General features: G+C 51.3%; 1 protein-coding gene across 5 annotated transcripts in view; it reads left to right on the forward strand.

Annotated features, from left to right (window-relative positions):
• ASAP1 (ArfGAP with SH3 domain, ankyrin repeat and PH domain 1) overlaps positions 1 to 25,838 on the forward strand; it is a 189,732-nt gene that overhangs the window by 125,153 nt on the left and 38,741 nt on the right. For all 5 annotated transcript variants that reach the window (XM_036437548.2, XM_036437550.2, XM_036437549.2 and 2 more), the window contains 7 exons: positions 8,914 to 9,059; positions 18,318 to 18,392; positions 18,870 to 18,919; positions 19,869 to 19,998; positions 21,205 to 21,290; positions 23,283 to 23,358; positions 24,458 to 24,544. In XM_036437548.2, the coding sequence (XP_036293441.1) occupies positions 8,914 to 9,059; positions 18,318 to 18,392; positions 18,870 to 18,919; positions 19,869 to 19,998; positions 21,205 to 21,290; positions 23,283 to 23,358; positions 24,458 to 24,544 (650 nt within the window). The remainder of the gene's footprint in view (positions 1 to 8,913; positions 9,060 to 18,317; positions 18,393 to 18,869; positions 18,920 to 19,868; positions 19,999 to 21,204; positions 21,291 to 23,282; positions 23,359 to 24,457; positions 24,545 to 25,838) is intronic.

Raw genomic sequence — 25,838 nt, forward strand, 5'->3', positions numbered from 1 at the left:
AATGTCCCAGCGTGTGCCCCAGGTGCTCAGCTTGTGCGCCGCCCAGAAGGAGACCCTGATTCGCAGCTGGGCGGCGCTGCCATGCTGACTGCTTGGAGCTCCATGCGACTCCATTTCCCCAAGTGTCCTCGCTGAAGACACGCTGCCTCCCTCTGCCACATCCATCAGCGGCTCACGCAGGCTCTTTGGCTCGAGGGCTGTGCTTTTTCTTTAAAGCGAGTCCTCGGCCACAGCTGACCTGGCTGCAGGCGCGGAGCCTGTCCCTGGCTGTGCGGGTGGGAGTGCAGGGCGTGTGCAGAGGCTGGTTGCCTTTTTCCTTGTGGCTGAGGCCACAGCCGAGTGACCTTTGACCGCCACCCCCTCCACCCTCACCTGAATTACTTCTGTGTCCTTCACCCTATGTCTGTACGAGCTAGTAAAGTAGCTTCTAGTCACATACGGCTTTTAAAAATTAAACCCATTGCCATCATAATGTAAGATTCAGGTCCTCAGTCTCAGTGGCACCTCACGTGTTCAGCAGTCACCTGTGCCCAGCCCTGGGGCTTGGGGCATGCAGACACAGGCCTCTCCACCCCCACACGCAGGTCTTGCTGCTGCAGGAGAACATGCATCCCATTGTACTGTAACTGTGGACCAGCCTCTCTCGCATTAGACCAGGGCAGGGGTCGGCAAACTGTGGCTCTGTTGACTAATGAGTTTGCTGGCCACTGGGATAGGGGCTTAATCACAGGGAACAACAACAGCCTGTAGTTATTGGAATCCAGAGTCTAGGTCAGTGGTTGGCAAACTCATTAGTCAACAGAGCTGCAAACCATGGTTCTCAAGCCAAAGTTTGCCAACCACTGCACCAGGGAGTGTCAGCTCTGGCAGTTCTTCAGCACCGCCTGCAGAGCTCCGAGAACACAGAAGCAGGGGGCCCAGGTATCGGGATGGAGTGACACACCTCCCTGGCGACTGGAATGCCGCTGGTCTGTCAGCTCCTGGATGGGGACTGTCCCTGTTCCTTCCTTTTGTGCTTTGTGTGTTTGTCAACATAGCTTATTAATTCGTTCAGCACATATTTACTGAGCACGGGCTACTGTTCTGGATGTGGGTGTGGCGGACAGTCAGACAGGATCTCTGCCTCTCTGATTGTACAGCCCGGGGGGGAGGGAGAGGTGAGAATCAGGTGTCACAGGGAGGGACTGGGAAGTGCCATAAAGGAAAGCTCCCAGGGCACAGAGGCGGGTGGCGAGAGGGATCCTATGCAGCTTGGAGAGGGTGCTCAGCGGAGGACCTCTCAGAGGACAGGGCATGCACTGGGGGTTGCTGCTCTCCTCAGCTGAGCCAGGCCAGCCTGCGAGGTGGGTCTCCAATATCCCCGTTTATATGATAGATGTTGAGGTTGAAGCTTAAGGAGCCAGGCTAACTCACGCAGGTGCCACACCGAGGAGCGATGCAGCCAGAACCTCGCTGGCTCCACCTTCGCCGTTGCAGGTGCTCTGTGCCCGTCCTCTGTCTGGCACAGGGCGGGGCTCACCACGTGGGAATGAATTGCTGCTTGTTGGCCACACTGGTCCCTGGGGAAGCTTCCGTGAACGGCTTACATATTGACGAATCGTGATGATTCGTGAACGCGATCACATGTGAGCTCCCAGCAGTGTAATCCACGGGGTGACTGTGGGAGGCTCGGGAATGGGGGCACACACCCAGGTCTCACGGACGGCTGGCACCTGGCGGTTTCTGCCGTCACCGACTGCTGTAACACACCCGGGGCTCGGTCAGCTTGTGTGGGCAGCACTAGGACATTGCATTCTTACGAAATGGCCAGATGAGTAAAACAGCGGCCCTGCCGATCTTTCCATGAGGCAGGCTCCGTGGAATCCGCGCGGTTCCGGCCAAGGGCTTTGGCCTCGTCCAGAGAAGCCACAAGAGGCTGCACCCCGGTGTCTGTTTCCCAGTGTGTTCCCATAGCGTGCTGTGTTCTCACAGCGCTCAAGTGACACCCACCCGTCCGATGCTCTTCCCAGATGGGAGAAGCATCTCTGTGCTGCTGGTCTGAGGTGACCAATCCCTGGCCTCCCCCACCCCCTTGGGTGATTCAGAAGATGGTGGAGAAGAGTGGAGGGTCTTACTCTTAAAATACGTTTATTGTTGTTACACACAGGCCTTTTCGGTGTTATAATAGCAGAAATCTTACTAGGAAAACCAGCGATCTCCCTGGAGATGCTTTCGTTTGAAAATGGCTCTGGGAATTCGTCTCTTTCTCTTGCTTTCCCTGCTGTGTATGCGGACATTTTTAAAAACAAAACACTGAATTCTGCGGACTCGCTGGATCAAGGGGAAATTCTCCACACCATTCTGTTTTTCTAAGTTTCGAGGTTTTGATATCATTCACTGGAGAAGAAGATTGTCATTTAGAACAGTGGTGGCCAGCCTTTCAGACCTCATGGACCACCAGTTGGGACCACTGACTTAGAGTCTGTGCCTTGGTGTGTGTCCCTCCCCCGCATCCTCACCCCCCGACTCTCTCTCACTGGCACATGCCTTAAAAGCTAGGAGTTCCTTTTTTTTTTTTTTTTTCCTTTTTTTAAAAAATATATTTTATTGATTTTTTTTACAGAGAGGAAGAAAGAGTGATAAGACAGTTAGAAACATCGATGAGAGAGAATCATCAATCAGCTGCCTCTTGCACACCCCTTACTTGGGATGTGCCCGCAACCAAGGTACATGCCCTTGACCGGAATCGAACCTGGGACCTTTCAGTCTGCAGGCCGACGCTCTATCCACTGAGCCAAACTGGCTTCAGCCAGCTGGGAGTTTCTTGAACACTATTTAAACATAAGCTGCAGTCACTGACTCTCTTTCAAAAGATGGAGCCTGATTTGCTTTTCCTTGAACGTGGCTCCACGTGGTGGTTTTAAATGTTTTGTCCTTCATTTTTAATTGTTATTGACAAGAGCATTAGTCCAATACGAGCTACTCTTGTCCGGTTATCAACGACAGACCTTTAATTATGAAAGTTACATGGGAGTGCTCCATGGATGAAGCCCTCACTGAGCATGTAGCCATAAGGGGCGGATAGAACGCTCTGGGCTCACCGGGAGATTATAAAATATGACCGTGTCTGAAAGCGACTTACAAAAGCTATGTCCTCAGCTCAGGCTGGGGGATCTCAAATACCTGAATATAGGTCATTGGCGTTTTATTTATTTGGTCAAACCTATGTATTAAGTGCTGGGGAGGTGTGAGTAGGTACTAGAAGTAAAAGAACAAGCAGTGATTTCTGCACTCTTCAGTTTACAGTTCCCCGTAAAGTAAATAAATGTATTTACCTTCCAGCCATGCTTTGAAGGGAGGTTTTAAAGTCTGTGTGTATAGGAAGTGCCCCTTAGAGTCAAAACAACCCTTCAAAGTCCTTGGATTGCCGATTAAGCACACTTCACATATTGCTCCTTTGGTGCTTATAAAATCCTGGCATTCCTTTAGGAGCCCCGGTATTTAACACACACACACACACACACACACACACACCCCTTTAAGTCAGTAATCTTTAGTCCAGGAAGAAGCTCCCCCCCCCCTCCCCGTTTACCCCGGTGAGCACGTGGGGAAAGAAGAGATTGCCACCAGTTTTTCTCCCCCCTCCCCATCCCCAACCTCCCTCCCCCACCCCCCACTCACATGCCCACTGACTGGAATGGGGGCCTTGCTGCTCTTTACATCGCTTTTGCTCTCTTGTTCTTTCAGATGCACTAAGTCAGTGGTCGGCAAACTTATTAGTCCACAGAGTCAAATATCAACAGTACGACGACTGAAATTCCTTTGGAGAGCCACATTTTTTAAACTTAAAAACTTCTTCTAATGCCACTTCAACACAGACTCGCCCCTGGCCGTGGTATTTTGTGGAAGAGCCACACTCAAGGGGCCCGAGAGCCGCATGTGGCTCGAGAGCCGCAGTTTGCCGACCATGGGCCTAAGTTAAAGCTCATCCATTAAAGGCACACGTGACACCATTGTGCTTTCCAGTCGTTCCCAACTAATCCTGTTTGCTGTAGTTTCCTTAAGGACCACTCTCTCCTGGATCAGACCCTTCTCAGCAATTACCATCAGGATCCTGAGGCCTGCCTGCCCCTTGCTGCCTCACAGTTGTACTCTGACCTCGCTTTTGATGGTTTCTGTCTTAGGCTTGTTTCTTCCTGTATGAAAAAGCTGCCCTTCAAGTGTAGCAGAGTGCGGAGGGGCGCCGGCCACAGGCTTTCTCTCTGTGTGGTGTCCTCTCCGGGTTTGCTTCACCTGGACCTCTTTCGCACATGCTTTCCTCATCACGTGGGAGCAGGCCCATCACAGGTCTCCGCACAGATACCACCTGAAGGCAGCCGCTCTGGGGTCATTCTGTGCTGAATCGGTGTGTGCTTTGGATGTGGCCGCTCATGTTCTCATTAAAGTCTGCTCCTAGGACCTGAGGGACTGGCAAGCTGAGTCTTTCGCTCTGGGCCACCCGGGGGGGCTTCCGCTCTGGGCCACCCGGCTGGGGGGGGGGGGGTTTAAACGGCATTTTCTGTTTGTTTGCTCTTTTATTGCTCTCATTGTGAAGGTAAAATGTTTATTCACATGCTTGCTGTGTTAATAAACATCTCAGAGGAGCTAAAAGAAGAAAACACTAATTAGCCATGTTTCTTACCATTGTTTCTCATCATGACGGCATGCCTAGGTGGCGATTACAGATGGCATGCATAGAAGTTTTCAGTCAATTGTATGGTGTTTTGGAGCCTTTAAGTGATACAACTAGTATGTTAGTGCATGATCTATGCATGTAATGTATACAGTACTTATACATAACAAGTGGTTGAGTAAGCTTTGGTTGGAAAGGTGTGCTTTAAAGTGATTTGCTGACAGGTGTGCCTGAGCCCAAGCTGCCTGGAGAGACGTGCAGAGCTGTCTGCCGAGGCCAGGCCCTGCTCTGGGACAGGAACCAATCTCTAATGGGTTCTTTACTTCCTTTGCACATGGTTTACAGCCCAAGAACCTAAAACTGCAACAGACTAAAGCATGAAAAAAGCAAGCCATAGAGTCTTGTAATAATATCCCATCAGTTTGTTTGTTTTTTAAGTAAGAAAAGGGGAGGAAAACCCCTTATATTTGTGTCTTTTTGTCTCTGTGTGTGTATTTTTTAAACATCAGAAAGTTCTGAGATTTCACTCAAGATGATCGTCAGCTTTGCTTATTTCAAGGAGATGGGATTAGAGAAGAGGGAGGGAAATAATTCTTGTATTCTGCGTCTTAGGATAAATGTCAGAATTATTATTGTAATTTTACTAGCACGTTTAATTAGAATCTTAAAAGTGGGGTCCGTACCACACCGTGTGTGCAGGGTAGTATACAAGGACGCACCACGTCCCCCGCCCGGCGCTGTGACTCACGGCTCGTGTTACACGGCTTTCCTAGTGCAGCTACAGCTCATGGTATTTTATACGCCTGGCGCAGGGCCAGCGCCGAGTGTGTTTGAAGGAAGGAAAAAGACCTGTTTTAAGGGACAGGAACATTCTTTAAGTAATGCGGTGAGCATCTTACTGAGCCCTAACTCGGTGCCCAGCCCCATGCCAGGGCCTGGCTATTCGACAGAATCGCTGACGCTGGGGACCCGGCACTGCAAAAGGCCCAGGAGAGAATGAATGGCGGGTTTGCCCAGGATGGTACCCTTAACATTTGACCTTGAAAGAAGCGGTGGCGGAAAGATGGGGCTTGGAAGCACATGAAGCTGAAGTCTAATAGCCTGTCCCCCTCCCATGGAGTTTCTCTTTGTTATCTATAAACCTGCCTTGAAGGTGTGAGGGGACAGTCACAGTATGGAGGCCACTGAACGGGTACTGCACGGGCACTGCTGACCAGCGCGGTCATCATCACAGTAACGAACTCATAAATGAGCCGTTGTGGCCGCATTACTGGAAAAGGAAGTCACGGCGTGGTGCCTGCTGCGGGGTTAAGCGCTGAGACATGGGAACAACCTTCCACCTGACAGAACATGTCTTGTCACTAGTGCAGGGGACTCAGCTGCCCAAAACAGTTGAAATCCTGACAGAGTGGCCCTTTCTGGTTTGGTCGGTAAGACAGGATTATTTTACCATTTTTCCAGGCCTGAAAGGAGTCCCTAGCTCTTAGAATTATCTTACCTCCTGCAGCAATCCCAGGAAGGCCAGGGCTTCCGTATAAATACTTGGGGAGCATGGATCCCCATAATGGGTGGATCAGATTTCTCCGTGTCCACTTTCTCTCCAGCCCCCACAGGCTCCTGGCAGCTGGGGGAGGTGGGGATCTTAAAACGGCTCTGTCCTCCCTCTGGCATGCCCTGAACCGCTCCAGCCACTTCCTGCCTCCCATGCAGCCACACTCATGTCTGTGACAGCGCTTCCCGCCCTGTGGCCCCTCCAACTCCCTGTGTTTTTCTCCTTTCGCTAAACCCCCGAATTTACATTCCATTCAAATTGCTGACTGTACTCTGTAATCCACACACACACACCCTGTCGGCCCTGAGCTCCCCTTTTCCTCCACCAGCATCCTGGATCCTCGCCCTCCCTGTCCCCGTCAGAAACCTGCTTGGTAAACCCTAACTGCATTCAGAGGGATGTGTGTGTGTGTGTCATCTTTCCAGTGAATTGTCATTCTTAGGTTTATGATGCCGTCTGTAAGAAAAATCCTTAAAATGGGAGGCACCCATGGCTGTGCTGTTTGATGTTAAATGCACCTTTCTGTCCGCATCGGTGTAGAGATAATTATGTCTGATATACAGGCCGGGCACCATTCTAAGCACCTTACACTTAATTCCCAGCGTGTCTACCTCCATAGGACTATTTCAAGTTTTACATAGGTATGTGTATATACATATGTGATTAATGTATACACACACGTCCACAAATATAGGTATAGATACTGACTATCTGGTTATTCAGTTGTGGAATTAGCAAAACATTCAGGCTCCCTGCCCTGGCCTGTGCTGACATACCTTCTGCCGCTCTCAGACCACATGTTAACGTTTCATCTGCCCAGGCAGCGTGACTCTCCCTTGCAGAGTTCTGGGGAAGGTTATCTGTGATGCTGTGACAGGCATTTGGTCAGAAAGGGCTCTTCCTGGTGGGTGGGCACACGGGTACTCTGTTATCGTTTGAACTATTTCATCATTTCGAGCAAACACGCCGAAAGCCTGATGCTTACGCTTTACTCACCACGGAGACACTCCGCATGGAAGCGGTTGGCAGGCAGGTAGCCGGTTCTTCTCTGTCGGGCGTCGGATGGGAGGCTCAGTGTGAGGGAGCGCTCAGGCCTCCGGCAGAAGGGGTCGGGGTGACAGCAGCTCCAGAGAGAGATCCAACCCGGCGCCTGTCTGCCCAGCCGATGTGGCCCTTCTCTTGTGTGTCTCTGAGCCTCTTCTTGGAAGGAACGCGGGCAGCAAGCAGAGCTGCGCCTCCTCTCTGTTCCTGTCCCAGCCCCAAAGCTCACCTCCACTGTGGGCGTCGTGAATGCTGAACGTGCTGGCGATCGGGAGGCTGTGGGCCTCGTTCCATCCCCCGGATGGCCTGACCCTTGTCCTCTGCTGTGCTGGGCCTGCCTCCCCGGTGCAGACCGTGTTCCACTTCTCCAGTGCCCGTTGCCCCCACGCTGTGATTGGCCCCCAGGGGGAGGGGAGTGTCTTCGAGAGTGGAATATTTAAAAAAAAAAAATTATTGATATTTGAGAGGAAGGAGGGAGAGGGTAAAGAGATAGAAACATCGATAAGAGGGAGACATTGGTCAGCTGCCTCCTGCATCGCCTCCTGGGGACTGAGCCGGCAACCCGAACATGTGTCCTGACCGGGCATCGAACTGGGGACCTCTTGGTTCATGGGTTGATGCTCAGCCGCAGAGCCACACCGGCTGGATGAGAGTGAAATACTTTACATTTCATCTTGATTGTCCAACAACCGAGGAGGCTTAAGAAGGGAATGTGTCTTACATTCCTGGAAGGGAAGTCAGCAAATCCACGCCAGCCACCGCTTCCTGAGCCTCCCACGGAAAACCGCGGGGCCTGGCTGCTGGGTGGGGACCAGAGGTGAGCCGGAAGCCATCCTGCCCCTCGCGGTCTGGGGCCTGGAAAGAGCTCTGCTCACTCAAACATGACAGGACACGGCGGGAAATACCACGGAGGAGGCTCAGAGGATGGCGGGCAGGGAAGGATCAGGGCCCGCTGAGGGAAGGCTTTCTAACGAAAAAGGGGTTGAATTTATAGGCCTTTAAAGATAGGGTCTTAAAAGTTAGGACTGTGTTAGATGCACATTTGTTCATTTAGTCATTCAGTAGACATTACACGTCTCCTGTGGGCCTGTGTACAAATCCACGCCTCCCTGTCCTCATGACAGAGGGCAGGGGAGGGGGTGGCCGTGGAGAGTGGGCGTGGCATCTGGAATGCTTCCACGGGCACGGGCCACCCTCACCTCCGCGCACACCCCCTGGGCCCGTGCCAGGCCCGCCACGCTGCGCAGGCCTCCGTCCCGCACGCGCCAGGCGGACAGTCCGGTGGCAGCACGTCACTTACCGTGCTCACTGCGGGGCCAGGGCTCAGCACAATGGACGGAGATGAACACTCGGTGCAGGGAGATTCGTGTTAGAACACGTGGGCTTTTCTAAGAACTTTCTCTTCGTTTCCTGGTCATGGTAGCTTCTTACTTGCTTGCAAATTGGATGGTGACTGGACCCCTCCACCTGTGGGGAGTCCATGGATTGATGGGGGTTGAAGTGAACAAAAGGCTTCGACGGAGAAAGGGAAACCTCCTTCCGGAGTGAGATTGCTAACCGCCTCCCGAGCGTGTGCGGTGCATGATAGAGGGCGTGTCTCTGCCGCGGGGAGTTTCCAGTGACGATCCGTGCTCACAGCAGCTCAGCTCCTCTGTCTCTTCTTTTTCAGACCATGTACAAAATGAGGAAAACTATGCCCAAGTTCTGGACAAGTTCGGGAGTAATTTTTTAAGTCGAGACAACCCGGACCTCGGCACCGCTTTCGTCAAATTTTCGACTCTCACGAAGGAGCTGTCCACCCTGCTGAAAAACCTGGTGAGCCGTTTCCTACGTGGTCTCTTTATTGTTTACAGCCAAACAGCTTTTGAGTCCTAAGCATGGAGTCACAGGTAAAGAAAGGCCACGGTGAGACTCCTAGAATTCATCCCTCCCGCCCGGTGACAGCGGGGAGATCGGCAGAGTCGGAGAGAAGCGGGTTGACCTCAGTTCCTTTCACCACCACCACCCCCGTTCTGTCTCCGTCTCGGGGGACTGAGCAGCTTCTGCCTTTTCATTGGTTGGAAGAGCGATGACGCTGTCTGTGTCAGACACGCCAGTTCCATCTCACGTGTGTGCAGATGACCATGCATTTTGAGCCCTGATTTACCAATTAATTAACCTCTCCCATGTCCCTCGTCCTTATAACCCGCTGCCAAGAAAAAAGATGGTGAGGTTCAGGGAATTGGGGATCTCCGAAGCCCATCCCTATGATCCGGGCACACAACTGCTGACTCTGGGAGGAGACACAGGGTTGGGGGTGAAGACCTGGTCGCCAGGCGGTACTGTCTGGACACCCCCAGGTTATGCCCACCCGCCTCACGGCTGTGTCCACACGGAGAAAGTGTTCTGTGAGATGATTTAATTAGGGCTCGTTTCTCCTGAGTCCCGCAAGGCAGGAGCACAGGGAGGTTGGAAGGTGCCCCAGGAAAAGCTCCCCCAGCCTTTTCCGGAGGAGGAGCTGGAGCAGTCTCTGTCTTTTCCCTGCCCCATCTCTTGTGCATAGTGCTTCTTGGCCTCCTGTACGGATCCAGATCTCACACTCGATGCCCTGACCCCAGTTGTTCAGATGTCTGATAGACACTGCGGCCTAAAGAGGGAATCTTGGAAAAATGAAACCTTTCTGTAGAACATTAACCCGAATAGCTGACAAATCAGAATATTTCTCCCCTGTTGTGCTGGATAAATACACGTATGTATGTGTCTGTCTTCCTGCAGTTTAACTCTAATTGGTGATTTAGGCCATTGACTTCGTCTTAAAGTGACAATCTTAAAGAAAATGAAAGTTGAAGGTAGAAATATGTCTTTTTTTTTTTTTTTTTTTTTTTTTTAAAGCTCTCAAAAGGGTCGTTTTTACCTCAGCTCATGCGTATGCCTAGCCTTTGGGAGTTTTTGATACATCCGTGATATTTCTGTAAATCTTACATTATTTCGGTCTCTATTCAGAAGGACCCTCTCATTTCTCCTTCCTCTGGGCTTCCACTGCCCTTTTGCTGGTGGCGTAGCTCAGAGGGAGGTGTGGCGGGAAGAAAGGAAGTGACAGCAGATGCCCTTCCCTTGGTGGTGGCTGGGGAGGGCCTGCCGGGGGGAAGCTGTTTGCCCAGGTCGCTCTTTTCCCAGGGGTACCGCGCCAACCTCGCGTTTCCAGGAGACCCATCTGTTTGGCTTCGGCCAAGCGTCGTCACTTGCACGTTTCCGGGACCAGTCCGTTTCTGCCCTTCCCCACTCAGCAGGGCCCTTCACGCTGTGTGTGTCTGCCATCCACTCAGGCCAAAATCCCACCCTCACTTCTCTGCCGTGCCTTCACCGCCAGTCTGCAATCTCTCTTCGTTTCTCTGGTATCTCTCCCTCTAGTCAGAGTCCTTTATGTGGTCGGCATCTCTCAAAGGTGAAGTGACTAGCTGTTTCCTCCAGGAGTGGACCTGCCAGGCCGGGGCGTGTGGCTGGGGAAGGCTGCCTCTCAGTGGGAAGAAGCCACAGGCACGCGAACACAATCCAGTCCATCAATGGTGTTTACAAGGCTTTGGTGTCAAGGTTTGAAGTGCATGGATGGCTTTTGGTTGGTGGTGTATGCTAGGTGACCTTAGCATTTTAAAACATTATGATAAATATTCCTTTCGTTGGCTTACCAATCTCTCTGAACCCATCCTTCCTCCAGCCAAAGATGCCTTCCTGCTCAAAGCCGGCTGCAGACATCACATTATTTGTTTTGCTGAAGCGGGGGCTATTCCTTATTTCCATGCCTTCATAGCTCCTGGTTTTCTACTTTGAATGCCCTTTCGTAGTTAAATGTATTCATGAACGAGGCTTTCTTTATAATGCAGCTTTCTTGTCTTTAAAAAACAAACAAAAAACACGAAAGGAAAACGAAAGAACAAAAAGAAAGGATGCTGTTGAGTTTTAGCTGTTTCCAGTTATGTTTTGTTACTCACGTGATGAACACAAAACGGAAATGATATCTCATCTTCCTTTTCAAGGGAAGCAGCGAGGCCATTGCCTGGGAATCTCTGTTCCCGGGTCAGGCCTGCGTGGCCCGCAATGCTGGCAAGGCCGGGAGTCAGCCCACTGCTCCGTTCAATCACCAAACCACAGAGCGGGGCCGGGAAGGAATAGCCGTGGATGGAAATAGGTTCTCCGTGGGCAGAGGGAAACCACTGGCCCCAAGAGCCCCTGTGGAGCAGTAGTTTTAGAAAATACATGCGAACCCTGTGTGAGGTTAGCAGGCGGTGCCCAGAAGGACCCTCTGCCTCTGGCTCTGTGGTCCCTGAGCCTCCGCAGAGCAGAGTTTGCCTTGGAGCCCAAGCGCCCCCAGCAGGTTGAGGGCAGCGTTGCTTCGGAGCCCGGGAAGCCCAGCGAAGATTTCTCCATCTGCCTAGCATTTCCTGTTTGCAGTCTGGCTGCAGGGCATTGTGGTTTGGGTTGAGGATGCTTTTATCTTTTCTTTCTTCTTCTTTTCTTCCCCCTCAAAAGAGAATAGCTGGACAGGCACAGGCTGGATGTAGATCTCTGGCAGATGATTTCTCAACTTCTTTGAAACCCTGAAAACTGTGGAGAGCCTGGGTATACTCAACGGAGAATTGGCAGCCACTGGGTGCCCTGGGTTTAAAAAACCTCCTCTTTTCGCAGAATGGCGATGCATCGAGGGGAGGTTCGGTGTGACCCCAAACATCCCCTTATGTCCTGGTGCGTCCTTGCCCGCTTGTGTCACGGGACAGTCTCTGCAAAGCCATGCAGCCCTGTGGGTGGAGGCAGTTAAGAGAGAGGTTTTCTTTTCCCTTCTGTGATAAACGGACATGCTCCACATTAAAGTTTGATTCCTTGTCCGGAATCGAACCTGGGGCCCTTCAGTCTGCAGGCTGACGCCCTATCCACTGAGCCAAACCGGTCAGGGCAAGTCTGCTTTCTTACACAGACACAGCGTGTACTGTGAGGTGTTCCTTTCTCTGTATGGGGCAAGCCTGTGTGCTCGTTGATTTAATTTATTACGTTTTTAACGTGAGTCTTGGAGGTGCTTCCTGAGTAAAAGCTTATTGTTGTAAAACGTAATGGTGATAGAGATGTTCAGTGAAGGCAAGGAAGATGTGATTTGATACCACTCGAGGTGTGGTTTTGTTCTAGCGTAAACATAACAAATCACACACGACATGCATGGAAATGAAATTAAATCTCTGAAAATTGATCGCTGCAAACTAAGTGACTAATTACTTCAAGCACAATGAAGAAATCTTGAGGGTCGGGATGTCTTTGTCAAACCATCGTGAAGCTAGAAAGGCTCTTTTTCCTTTTGCTTTCCCGTTTATTTGGGTCTTAAAGTCTTCGCCGCTCCCCCTGTTCTTACAGCTATCCTGAAATGAAATCAGATGTTGCAAAAATGCAAAGGAAAGTAGTGCTTTCCTTTTCATTCTTGACGTAGGGAGATGATGCTAAACGTAACCCAGCATTTACTTCCATTGAATTCATCAGAACATAACGCCTCCTTCTGCATGAAGGCAGTCTCGTGTTCCCCGGTTCTCCTACACCCGCCCATTTTTCTCTGTAAAGCTTCCAGGAGAACCATGCTTTCCCTTTAAATTCAGGCCTGTCCTTCCGAAGCCGTTGGCACGATGGAGTAGTTGGGTCCCCGCCTTTCCGCAGGCCTTTTCCAGGTCTCCGGAGCAGCCGCTCACCTTTGCTCTCCCCTCGCCATCGTCGTCTCGGACCACAGCCCGGTGAGCTCTTCTCTGAGGGATGTGGGACTCCCCCAGGCAGTGGTGCCCAGGAGACCTGGCATCTGGCTCACCTAGAAGCCTCGTGTACACATGGTGGTTGCACCTCGCTCTCCGAGAATCCAACTGGGTTTGACATTTCAGCTCTAACACGCGTCCAGGGGGTGCGTACGCTGCTGGCGGCCTGAGGGCCACGTTCTGAGAACCACTAATGAGGATGGTCATTCCGGACAGAGATTCGTAATCCCCTAGGGCTGTGGAGAAGCTGCACCTTTGTTCCTCCGAATCCATCACCTAATTAATGACTTTCCCCTTTATCCTCTCCCTCTGGTTCCTGTCTTGTATTAAATCAGATCACACGTTGAGTGAGAAATGGGCTGCTGGTCGATCATATCGCCCTCTTGTGTGTCTGTGTCATATTTCTTCTTAATAACTTTCTGAATACAAAAACAATGCCAGTGCACTCTTGGAAACGTAGAAAATACAGGGAAAAGGGGACTAAAATAAAAATCACCACTAACCCCCACTCCTAGGGAGTTGAGATTTATCTATATCTCCGTGTCCTCTAACCATTTTTCAGTTTTCACATACCTCTTTTTTATGTGTTTTATTTTACCCCTGAACTTTTAGCAACCGTCAGGTTTATGCTGTGGTGCTGTTTTATAGCCCAGCTTTCACTTATTTATGTGCTTCGCAGTGTTTTCCTGTTTGGGGAAGTATCCCAGCCCGAGGCCCTTCGTTCAATTAGGAGCATACCGCCTCCGGGGCAGGGCGGCCTGGGTGAAGGGGTGGGAGCCCCGTGCCCAGCAGTACCCTTTCCTGGGTCTGCAGCACCCGGAGGCCATGGCTGTGCCCAGCTGAGGAGAAGCCCGTGTTCCTCTAACTTCCTTCCCCAGCCTCCGAGGTGCCCTTCCTGGTGTCCCTGCTTCCCACTGTGTGCAGCTGCACTGGGTGTAGGGAGATGGCGCCATTGCACGTGCTTGAGGATGGGTACTGAGGAGCTGGCCCGGTCACCGGCTGGGAGCTGGCTCGTTGTTTTAATTGGATCGGCGTCCGCCTCACTTTCAGGAAACCATCTCTGCCTGTGAAGGGGAGGAGGGCAGTGGGGGGAGGTGTCAGAATTAACGCAGGTGACAAAGCTAACCGAGGCACGGCATGGAGGTGGCGTGGAGGTGCCGTCGCTAAGCTGTGCTGCCCTCGCGCTGCCCTCGCCGTCCCTCTGCCTGGGCTCCTCGGGCAGCTCGGACACCCACCACAGGCCACATGGTGGCCAGAAAGCACAGGACAGGGGCCCACGGCTGCTTCGTGGCTCCTGCCTTGGGATCTGGTCAGTTAGTGAGCTGAACCGATGAGACACCTCCCTTAAGCTTCACCTTCTAGAGGGGAGAGATGGGTCAGTATTTAGGTAAGCAAGGTCCTTTCATTCGTGGTGAAGCTATAAGGTCAGGTAAAAAAGATCAGGACAGAAGGGGTGAGTGTGTGTGTGTGTGTGTGTGTGTCCATAGAGGAACACTGTGAAGTCATTACCAACAGCCGGGATTTCGGGGCTATTGGTACCCTATCTGGTAGTTGTAAGGGATAAATGGTTATTTTTATCAAAACCAATATTAATTACAGCTTAGTTGCTCACACAAGTCCCTTTTGCACCGTGAAAGGCTAGACCTCAGCTTCCTCCCAACTGGTTTATCCCGAGTTCGTGGTCGGGCTTGATGGCTGTGGTCCCGGGAGAAACGGCCCGTCTGGGAGGGAGGAAGCAGCTGGACTGACCGCCCCTCAGCGTCATTCCCCGAGGGGTGTGACTGTGCTGGTGGCTCAGCAACACGGGGAGGATGTGCTTCTAAAACACGCTCTTCACCGTGGCAGGGAAGGACGTGGAGTACAGTTGAGGCAGTGGGAGTGGAATCAATAGAATTTTAGTAAAACAAACGGAAAAAAGCTAAGTGACGGATCTGAAAGACTTTTAAAAAATATTTTGTATTGATTTCAGAGAGGCAGGGAGAGGGAGAGAAGGCTGGAAACATCCATGATTAGAGAATCATCAGTTGGCTGCCTCCTGCACTCCCCCCCCTGGGGCTCGAGCCTGCCACTCGGACCTGTGTCCTGACCGGGAATCGAACCGTGAGCTTCTGGCTCAACCCCTGAGCCATGCCAACCAGGCTGCAAGGCTTTTCAGTAAAAATCGTTGAAGACAGTGGAGGGGGGACTGGAAGTCCGTCCCCCATGTCGTCACCATATCCTGCTGGCTGCTCTGCAGTCTCCCATGCAGATGCTGTGGCTACACCACAGTTTGCAGGTCTTGCTCAGGCCGTGAAAAGTGTTCCTGAGGGAACTAGAAAATACATTTTAAAATCACACACACAAAAACAAACAAACAGGAAAATCACAGAATCCCCCCGCGGAGAAGTCACGGGGTTCTCTCTGTCCCGAGCAGTGCCTTAGGGCGTGGGAGAAAACAGGTCCCTCTCGGTGGAATCGCAGGGGACACTGGTTTGGTCTCCCAGTGGGTGACTCCTGAACATCTCCTCCTCGAGAGAGGGGCCTCTTTTCCTGCCGTCCCGCTGTGTCTGTAATGACAGGTGGTTCTGATTCCCTTTCCCTAACGCAGCCCCTTGGCCAGCTTTTACCAATGAACTTACGTTTCCTGGGAGCAGGTGGGGAAGAGTCTGAGTTTTTTGTTTTTTTGTTTTTTAATATATTTTATTGATTTTTAACAGGAGGAGAGAGGGATAGAGAGCTAGAAGTGTTGAGAGAGAAACATCGACAAGCTGCCCCCCCCCCCCCGCACCCCTCCTACTGAGGATGTGCCCGCAACCAAGGTACATGCCTTTGACTGGAATCGAACCTGGGACCCTTCAGTCCGCACACCGATGCTCTACCACTGAGCCAAACTGGTTTCGGCGAGTCTGAGTTTTGATTTGTGCCCTTGCCACTGGGGACACTGGATCTGTAATACACACTGGTTAGCCTGCTGGGTTTTTCTTATCAGCCCCACGGGCCTGTGTGTGTGTGTGTGTGTGTGTGTGTAACCACAGGAAATTCTCAGCCCCTGAGGCTTCCCACAGGGGCGTCTGCACCCACCGCCCTGCCCGAGCCGGCCGCCGTGACGCCACTGCGAGGTGGGGACCTGTGTCCTGTGTTTGCTGTGTGGTCGGGCCCTGGCTTGAAAGGGACTCTTCCTTCAAACCCCCGCCTTCAGTCCTAACCACGGGATTTCATAATTCTTCTGTTGTTACTTTCTCTCGCCGCGCTCAGATAACATTCTGGGTGTTGTTTTTTCTGCTTCATCTCACAAAGGATTTGAGGCATTGGTGGCCTGGCATTAGAAAGTGGCTGAGTGTTGACCTCTGAACCAGGAGGTCATGGATCCGGTCCCGGTCAGAGCACATCTCCAGTGTGGGGGTGGCAGAAGGCAGTCAGTCCATGATTTTCTCATCATTGATGTTGTTTTTCTCTCTCTCCCTTTCTTTCTGAAATCAATAAAAATATATTTTTTAAAATAAGTGGTTTATAATCACTGTCTTTTCATTTTTTGTTTTAGAATTTTTACTTTTTGTGAATTAACAATATAGTGCATCTTACCAAACTTAAAAAAAAAAAAATGCAGAAAAGTACAGAGTTACAAGCCCCTCTCCCCTTGCCCACCCAGTGTCCCGGGTGACTTGGCCTCAGCAGCGTGCCGGGTCCTTTCAGAGATAACTGGAGCATGATGTACCTTGTTCTCTTTTTCTGCAAATCCTTTGCAGACAGGCATGTGCACAGCACCCTCTAGTGGCAAGGAGTAAGTCAGCACTTCCCATGTGCACTACTCACTCCTCTTCATGGCTTAGAGTTCCTCTCGATAGAGGAGACCTCAGGAGGGCCGTACACACAGCCCGAGAGTGACGGTGCTGGCCCCTCTCACACCCCCCGCCCCCCTCCTGTGGTGCAGCACACGGTGTTAGGGCGGAAGAGGGCTTGCCGACTGCATTCTCACTGCGCTTGCCCGTCCCTGGGGCGTGAGCTCTGTGAAGGCAGCAATGGTGTTCTGTCTGTCTTTGCCTCCCCAGCCCCTGGGCCAGAGGGTGTCCGAGAACAGGTACCTGGTAAGTGGTGGGTGATGCCTTGGTCCCATGCCACTGACACGGGTTTCTCCACGGTTTAACAGGTCCTGGAACATCAGTGTTTTGTTTTAATGGGGACGAGATGCTGTGGGAACCCATCCCTTGTTTACTAGTGTCTCGGTTAGCCTGTTGATGGGTTTGTTGCCTCGGTTCACTTAAAGGTGCAGAGCTTACCGATGCTGTTAGTGAGGGTGTACTGTCTGAGGAGTTCTTTAAGAGAGTGTACTCTGCAGCCAGCTCAGGCCTGGTGTTGCTGACCCTTCACCTGCCCATCCCTCCCTTGGATGGACAAGCTTCATCCTTCTCCTCTGTAGAGTCAGCACCATCTTAAATCAGAGAGACCCAGGCACTGGCTCAGAAGAAAGTTGCACTCTAGCTGTAGACGGCGCCTTCTGAATGCCTTGTTCTTTTCACGAGATCTGGGCGCTGAGGGGACACTTGTGAGCAGGAAAGTCATGGATCTGCCCTCGTTGACCTTTCATTCTGGTCAGGGAGACCGAACACACACATACACTAACTGGATAATTTTAGATCATGGTAAATGCCGTAAAGGAGTATAAAAAGGAAAGTTTTTAAAAAGAATATAACAAGGAGGTGAACGCCAGTTGTATCATCATCTCCTTGCTCTGGCCAAGGCATTGGGGGGAAAAAAAGTCAAAGTGAGATCTCTCTGCACAGCCATCATGGCTTAATGGTTAAGTATCAACCTATGAACTAGGTTACCATTTGATTCTAGTCAGGGCACAGGCCTGGATTGTGGGCTCCAGTCAGCAATTCTCTCCATCATTGCTATTTCTATTTCTCTCCCTCTCCTTTCCTCTCTGAAATCAGTAAAAGTATACATTTATTAAAAAGTAAGATCTGCCATTTCACAGGGGGAGCCAGGAAAGTTGTAGCTGTGATCCGAGGCATCGTTGGGGCAAGTGTGGGCGCAGTGCAGCACCCCGCTCAGGAGCTTTCGGAGGGCCAGTGAGGCCGCCTGACTGCAGGTGTCCTCCCTCCAGTGGGTGCCATGGGGGGACCTGCAGGTGTCCTCCCTCCAGTGGGTGCCATGGGGGGACCTGCAGGTGTCCTCCCTCCAGTGGGTGCCATGGGGGGACCTGCAGGTATCCTCCGGCAGATGCCTTGGGTGCCGCCTGGCGCCAGTGCGTGGGGAGGGCAGCAGTAGCCAGCCTCCCGCCCTGGGCACTCTCTCTCTGACGGCTTTGTCTCCACCTTTGCTTTGTCTCCAGCTCCAGGGGCTGAGCCACAACGTGATCTTCACTTTGGACTCCCTGCTGAAAGGAGACCTCAAGGGAGTCAAAGGAGTGAGTGTCCGGAATCTGATTTTCGCTGTAACTTGGAAGGATCGGGGTTTTTCTCTTTTAAGATCATAGGGTACTTGTATTTGAAAGGCACTGGAACATTCTCGGCATAAAAAAAGATTGTTGGGAAAGGATCACAGGAGAGTGTGCCACTTCACAGGATGTTGTTGACCGGGGAACAAGACCAGACACTTGGAGGCAGAGTGAGGGCCTTGGTGGGTGGGCAGGGCATGGGCTCCATCACTGCTGGACCCCGCGGGCCCCCTGGGTCCCCATCACTGAGGCGTGACCAGGATGCTCGCCCTGCCGACCCCAGGCCTCCCGTCTGAAGTCACAGTGTGATGTGCATGCAGGTGGCTCTGTATAAAGTTCCCAGCATCCCATAAAGGAGGGCAGTTTTGCTAAGATGTTATTTCAGAATTATTCACTCGCCTTTTGACAACAGCACATTTAATTTCCGTTTCATTCTCTTTTTCTAAGGATCTTAAGAAGCCATTTGACAAAGCTTGGAAAGATTATGAGACAAAGTTGTAAGTGTGTGTTTGTTTGTTTGTTTGTTTGTTTGTTTTATGTCTTCATGATTTTCCTGTGAAGAAGATTGACTGGGAAAAAGACAGAGCCCTTAACTTATAAGGACAAAAAATAGAGTAGTGCATGCTTGACAGGGCCAAAAGGTGGGCCTGTCTGGTGGGCCTGTGAGGGGTCGGGAGGTGACGCACGGAGCCCTGGGCCTGGGCCTGGTGCACCTCCTCGCGGAGCATTGCACGTGCCTTTATTATTATGATCCCAAGTCGCCTGACTTCAGGCTGTGCGGGGGACGGGAGGAGAGATAGATTTGAAAGCACTTAATAAAACCGTTGGCTGACAACTCGATAACTGTAAACATAAGAGTATAAAAGCATTTCCGAAGGTGGCAGTAACTGCAAAATGACAAGCGGAAGAAACATTGAGGATTCGATATTTTTCTCCGAAACTACTCACTACTCTCATGATTGCTGACGTAATAACTGTGTCGTCTGAGAGTTGCTGTCTTAGGAATACTTTGGTGCACTGACAGTTACAGATGCAGCTGGGAAGAAAGAGGCTCCGGCCGTGGCCGGCTGACGTAGATGAGGGCTGTGGGCCACCTCGCCGTCCTCTGAGGGCGGGGTGTGAACGCTCCCGTGTGGACCCAGCACTGCCCTGCCCCCAGGCAGTGGCGGTACACCTGGCCCACACAGAACTGAGTCCTTACGGAGGGGGTGTGAGTTCACAAAACGGGAGAAAAACACTTGGTCTAGACCTGTTGCAGGATGCAGCTCCTCTGTGGGACACAGGAACAGCAAAACAAGATGTGCTTTGTCCACTGAAGTCCTACAGATCTGGGTAGTTCTCACCAAAAGGAAGCTGTGTGTGCATGTGTGTGTGCGTGCGTGCGTGCGTGCGTGCGTGTGTGTGTGTGTGTGTGTGTGTTAATGGTGGCATCTGCTTCCCTTCCAGCACGAAAATTGAGAAGGAGAAGAGAGAGCATGCGAAGCAGCACGGGATGATCCGCACGGAGATCACGGGGGCGGAGATCGCGGAGGAGATGGAGAAGGAGCGGCGCCTCTTCCAGCTGCAGATGTGCGAGGTGCGCGGGGATCCGGCCACTCCCTCGCCTGGGGTTTGGCTAGCCGGGCCTCCTGCGGGCAGCGGCCTCCAAGCCGGAGAGCGGCTGTGTCTGGTGAGGAGAGGCGGGACAGTTACTGAGGGACTCCGATCTCGTTTCTCTCCAAGCCTTTGGGATCGCCCCCGCCCCTGTTGCCTTCTGTTTTGAGCCTGGAGCCTGTGGGGCTCAAAGCAGGATTCTTGGGTGAGAACTTCCTGTTGCCTGGGAATGAGTGTGGGAAGGCAAATTTTGGTAACATGGGTGACTCTCCGGTTTTACTGGTACAGGTGTAGAGCATGTTTGTTTGTTTTTAACCCTGTGTCTAGTTTGAAAGAAAGTTTAAATGAAGTGGTCATTTGAGAAAGCCTCTGAGGTCTTGAAAAAAAAAATGCAACAAAAGCATGCTCCTTCAACTTACAGCAGTGGTTCTCAAACTGTGTTCCCCTGAACACTGGCATCCTTGACCGAGAGACCCACCCCTTCTGACATTGACGCTGCGCACTGGAGTTCCTTTTGTGCTTTTGGGAGACTATGAAAATGGATAGAGTTTTCTCAGTTTTGAGGTTTTCTTCCTTAATTTTTCCCCCATCCCAATAAACCTTTGGCTCCTTCTTGAACTTGTCTGCTCATGAACACCCCCACACAATGAAACCCGTGGACAAGAGGCAGACAGTGCCAGCAGAAAACCTCGGCCAGTTGTGAAAATCAGAGCTGGTGGTGTTTGGTGCCTAAGTTACTAACACGTTGTTTTCCTCCTTTCATTTTTAGTAGCAAAAATTCTACCTTGCCTCCTTGGTCTCAAAGTTTTAATGCTTCAGGGCGTATCCCTTCAAGAGAAAGCTGTTCCACTTGTTTTCAGCAAAAACCCTCCATCTTGCAGGTCTCGACCTGAACTCTTAAGTTTGAGAGCCACTGCGCCAGAGGAACTAAGTCCGCTATCCCAGAATGCTTTGCTGTGTGGATCTCTGATTGTCTAGTAAACTAATCACGGGCGTTTATAAGGTGCTAACGTGCTACCCACTGTCCACTAGTGCCTGTGCCGATGGGCATCCCCTAAGCTAGCTCACACACCCTGAGGACCGCCGAGGCCAGTACCTGGCGCAGACTCACCGCGGGGGCTGCCCCCCGAAACCCTGCCCGAGAGCCCCATGGGCAGTGACAGCATCCACTTCTGTTTCACTCCCACAGTATCTCATCAAAGTCAACGAGATCAAGACCAAAAAGGGCGTGGACCTGCTGCAGAATCTCATCAAGTACTACCACGCCCAGTGCAAGTAAGTGGCATGTGGCCATGGTGACACAGATCCCGAGGGAGGGCCCGCACTGTTGTTTCTTTTATTTCTTTTTCTTTTTAAATACATATCTTATTGATTTTTTACAAAGAGGAAGGTAGAAGGATAGAGAGCTAGAAACATCGATGAGAAAGAGACATCGATCAGCTGCTTCCTGCACACCCCCTATCGGGGATGTGCCCGCAACCAGTGTACATGTCCTTGACTGGAATCGAACCCGGGACCTTTCCGTCCGCCGACCGATGCCCTATCCACTGAACCAAACCGGTTTCGGCTGCACTGTGGTTTCTTGCTTCTTTCCGTCCGGTCTTCATTCGGTCACTGCGCAGGGAGATAAAGGCCTTCCACAGCTGCCTCCTGTGAAGCGGCATTGGCCATAGTCAGTGTTTTCTCACATCAGCCACTCACATTAGTGCAGCTGCCTGGCTCCCTGAAATCGCTGCTACCTAGAAAGCTGGCGTTGCCGTGACGGCCTTTCAGCCCCTCCTGCAGACACTGTCCCTGTCCCTGGAGGCCTTCCCGGCGCCCCGCTTCCCTCCCTCCTCCCTCGGCATCTCACCTGTGACAGCGCCATTGTGCCACGTTCTCCTGCTTGGGGCTGTGTTATTTTCTTCACCGTCTACATCAGTGAAGCCCGTCACTTGGGCAGCAGGGACACTGCCCTTGTGCTTGGGCGGCTGGTATATTGGGAGAGGCGCCCATGGTCCCCATTTTAGTTTGTTCATGTGGTCAGGTCCCCTTTTTATGATGGAGGCTCTGTGACACCACATTTGCTTTTTCACTCCTTGTTTTCTTTTCTGGTTTACTTTTGTGGGCTTTCTGGTAATTTTTATGTGAAAATCTGCCTGTTTTATGTGAAAATCCCGTGTTCGATTCTGGCCAAGGGCGCATGCCCAGGTTGTGAGCTCCACCCCCAGGGTGGGGTGTGCAAAAGGCAATCAATCAATGATTCTCTCTCATCATTGATGTTTCTCTCTTTCTCTCCCCGTCTCTCTGAAATCAATAAAGAAATGTGTGTGTGTGTGTGTGTGTGTGTGTGTGTGTGTATATACATATATATCTATATGTACACACACACACACACACACACGTACATATATACATTAGAGGCCCTAACTGCCCTCCCCTGCAGGCCTGGTCACCCCTAATTGCCCTCTGCAAGCCTGGTCACCCTAACTGCCCTCCCCTGCAGGCTTGATTGCCCCCAACTGCCCTCCCCTGTAGGCCTGTTCCCTCCCACCTGTCCTCCTCTGCTGGCCATCTTGTGGCAGCCATCTTGTGTCCTCATGGGGGCAGCCATCTTTGACCACATGGGGGCATTCATCTTGTGTGTTGGAGTGATGGTCAATTTGCACATTACTCTTTTATTAGATAGGATTAAAATTAAAAAAAAAAAAAAAACAACAAAAAACAGTTTATGTGAAGTGCCAAGTGTGCTAGGCGTGTGGTCAGTGCTCAGCCACGCCAGGTTGCTCCCCTCAAGTAAGGCACCTCCTGTGTCCGTGGTAGGATAAAGCCTTCCTGGTCATCGGTGCCCTGACCCCAGATCCTGCGCCTCAGGTGTGTGTCAGGACTCGGGACCTTTGGGAACTGACTTCTCCGGCCTCTGTTTCTAGTCCCATCCATCTCTCCTTGGAGTGTCCGGGTAGGCTCCGTGGGTGGTACCCCGCTAGGTAGTGTGTCCTCCTCTCTCTTTTGAGCTCAGATCAGGCACAACCAGGGGAGCTGTTCCGTGTGGAGTGACAGCGGGAGGCACTGCGTGGACAGCGACTGCGGTTGCATTGTCTGCGTGATGTTTGCTGGCACGTGTCCGTAGTGCCCATGCGTGTTGGTTGGCACATCTTTTACAAAACACTGAAACCCGATTTATACATGTTTTGTGTAGATACCTGGTAGAGAGTAAATATGTCTTTCTGGATTTTTCTGGTAATTATGGTTCATGTCATGTTTGTACTCTGATGTTTTCCGTTGTAGTTTCTTTCAAGATGGCTTGAAAACGGCTGACAAGTTGAAACAATACATTGAAAAACTGGCTGCTGACTTATATAACGTGAGTTCTTTATGAAACACATAATGTATTTACCTTGCTCTGCAGACAAGTATCAGTAACTGTGAAACCTGTACTGGAAGAGTGTTAAAGACAAAAAGACCGATTAAGTGATGTGTCCAATAAAGACAGATAAACTTTCAGTTCTACTCAGACATCAGTGATGGAATGTTCCAGAGAGTGTTTGGGGAGCATGGGAGGAGCAGGGAGGAGCGTCTAATGGTTGCTTCTAGATGACTCTCTGTTCAGGGTTCATGTAATATCACAGGTGCCCTTCAGTCAGCATTCGCAAAAAGAATGATTTTATTGTGAAAGGATAAAAATGCACTGTCTCTGAGTAAGTTTATGAATTTTGGGAGCTTGCTTGCATTATATTTCCTCTATATTTTTCACATAATATAGTAGCAAAAGGAAAACTTCTTTGAGGAAAAAAACTAAATGCATATGTATAAATGTCAACCTTTATCCCCCATAAATCGCTTGGCAATGGATCATATTAAAAATTACATATATGTTTTATGAGTGCAACTATGTATGTTCAAATACGGTTTTTAGAGTTACAGATAATGCCGGGTGTCTTTGTCTCCCTTCAGAGAGTAAGTAGCTTGTCCTGCTTTTCTCTTAGTGAGCGTGGCTCTGGTTGTGATCAGGTTCCACGTGTGGAAAAGGCAGCCGGCCTTTGCCCTCGGGCAGGGCTCTGTGCCCTCACGTGGGCCCGTTGGGTTTGCTCCTCAGTTTCCAGGGATCTCTTCTGGGCCTTCGAGGTCAGCGTGGCATCACTACCACCTTTGGAAAAACCGGGAGCAAATGACTCACGTTATTTCTTAGCTTTGTTTAAAGCGGAGCTTTAATTATCTAGCCTAGAGACGTTATTTAATAAGAAAGCATGTTGCATTATTCACTCATCTCAAAACCCACTGGAACCTTCACAGGATTAGAACATTGTGCATCTCATATAAAAAATGAGACCACGTGAAGGATCTGAGTAAGGCAATCAGCTATATCATTAAGTAGTTCGATGTGTGGTGTATCGGGGTGAATTAAATGCTGCTCATAAAGGCATAAAAGGTAAGTGACAGAAGTAATTTTTTTTCTCTTGTAGATAAAACAAACCCAGGATGAAGAAAAGAAACAGCTAACCGCCCTCCGGGACTTAATAAAGTCCTCTCTCCAGCTCGATCAGAAAGAAGTAGGTGCTCAGTGTCTCCAGCAGGACTGGCCGGGCAGGCGGGGCTCAGGGGGGTATGGATGTCTCCCAACCTGCAGAACTGGGGTGCTGACAGCTTCCTGCCAGGGCGGGGTGGGACGGGGGAGACCCCAGACCCTCGTGTACATGTTGCACCGCCCAGGCTAGAACCGTGTTTTGTTTCCCCCTCTCCTTATGGAAAGGTGTCCTGAGCCCCGGCCTGCAGCTCCGTGGCTAGCCTTTCTGGCCTGGCTTTGCCGATGTGTTTTTCGGGAGAGTCTGCTCAGACTGCGGAGGGGGAGGGACAAGGCAGCGCACATCCCTGTGTCTCTTTCCGGGCAGCCGCAGGTGGGGCGGGGGGATAGAGAAATGGTCTGAGGCACAACCCTGTAGAAGTTTTGCCCCCCAGTTAGGAAAACGGGGGTGAGAGTCTTTAGATGCTGGGGTGGAGTATACGGAGCCTGGTAGCTGTTAGATGACTGCTCAGACCCTTAATCATACATCGTACTTACTCATTTGTTGTGCAAACGTTTAATGAGCACCTACAGTGTGCCAGCAGCTGTGCTGGGCAGTCAGCGTTAGTCCTGACCATTGAGGTCATCCTCCGGTAGGAGGTGGAGAGAGTCAGCCGTGTGAGGGAGGAGCTGTGCCTAAAGCGGTGTGGGTGCTGTAGGGGAGATGCCGAGTGCGGGGAAACTGCAGAGATGGATGTGGTGGGTGGAGGCGTGAGATGCGGTTTCCGGGCAGAAGGCTCGGGGTGCACACCGGAGGGACGGGCTTCGAGCTAAGACTAAGTTAAATAGGCCCCGTTGTCACACGGAAAAGGTGGCAACGTGCCTGTGTGCATCGTGAAATTCTTACGCATTGAATTTAAGTGTGATCTCTAAATGCAACATTTAATCATCATAAAATATAGCATTTTTAATATTCTTAACTCCTCATGGTATTATCTCACAGTGGCCAGCTCTTTGTCGTCTCCTAACATGTCTGAGAGGAGTGCATGAGTCCAACAGAACAGAGGGAGCCCCCTGGAGCGTGGGGAGCCTGCCCAGCTCCCTGGTCCCGCGCACCCATCCTGCAGGTGCTTCTGCGCTGGGCCCTGGAGCCCTCGCTGCTGCTGCCTCTAGTTTGCACGCTCGTTGGGTGTTGTGAAGTGAGAGGAGGCTATAGCCCTTTAACGCTGGGCCCCTGCTCACCTGTGGACAGGTGACAGAGCCGGGGTGTCGTGTGTGCTGTGCGCCCACGTCATGCAGAGCCTCGGCCAGCACCTGCACCTGAGGGTGCAATCGCTCAGCAC

This window comes from Pipistrellus kuhlii, unplaced genomic scaffold (assembly GCF_014108245.1).
Source record: "Pipistrellus kuhlii isolate mPipKuh1 unplaced genomic scaffold, mPipKuh1.p scaffold_m20_p_14, whole genome shotgun sequence".
Classification (NCBI taxonomy): Eukaryota; Metazoa; Chordata; class Mammalia; order Chiroptera; family Vespertilionidae; genus Pipistrellus; species Pipistrellus kuhlii.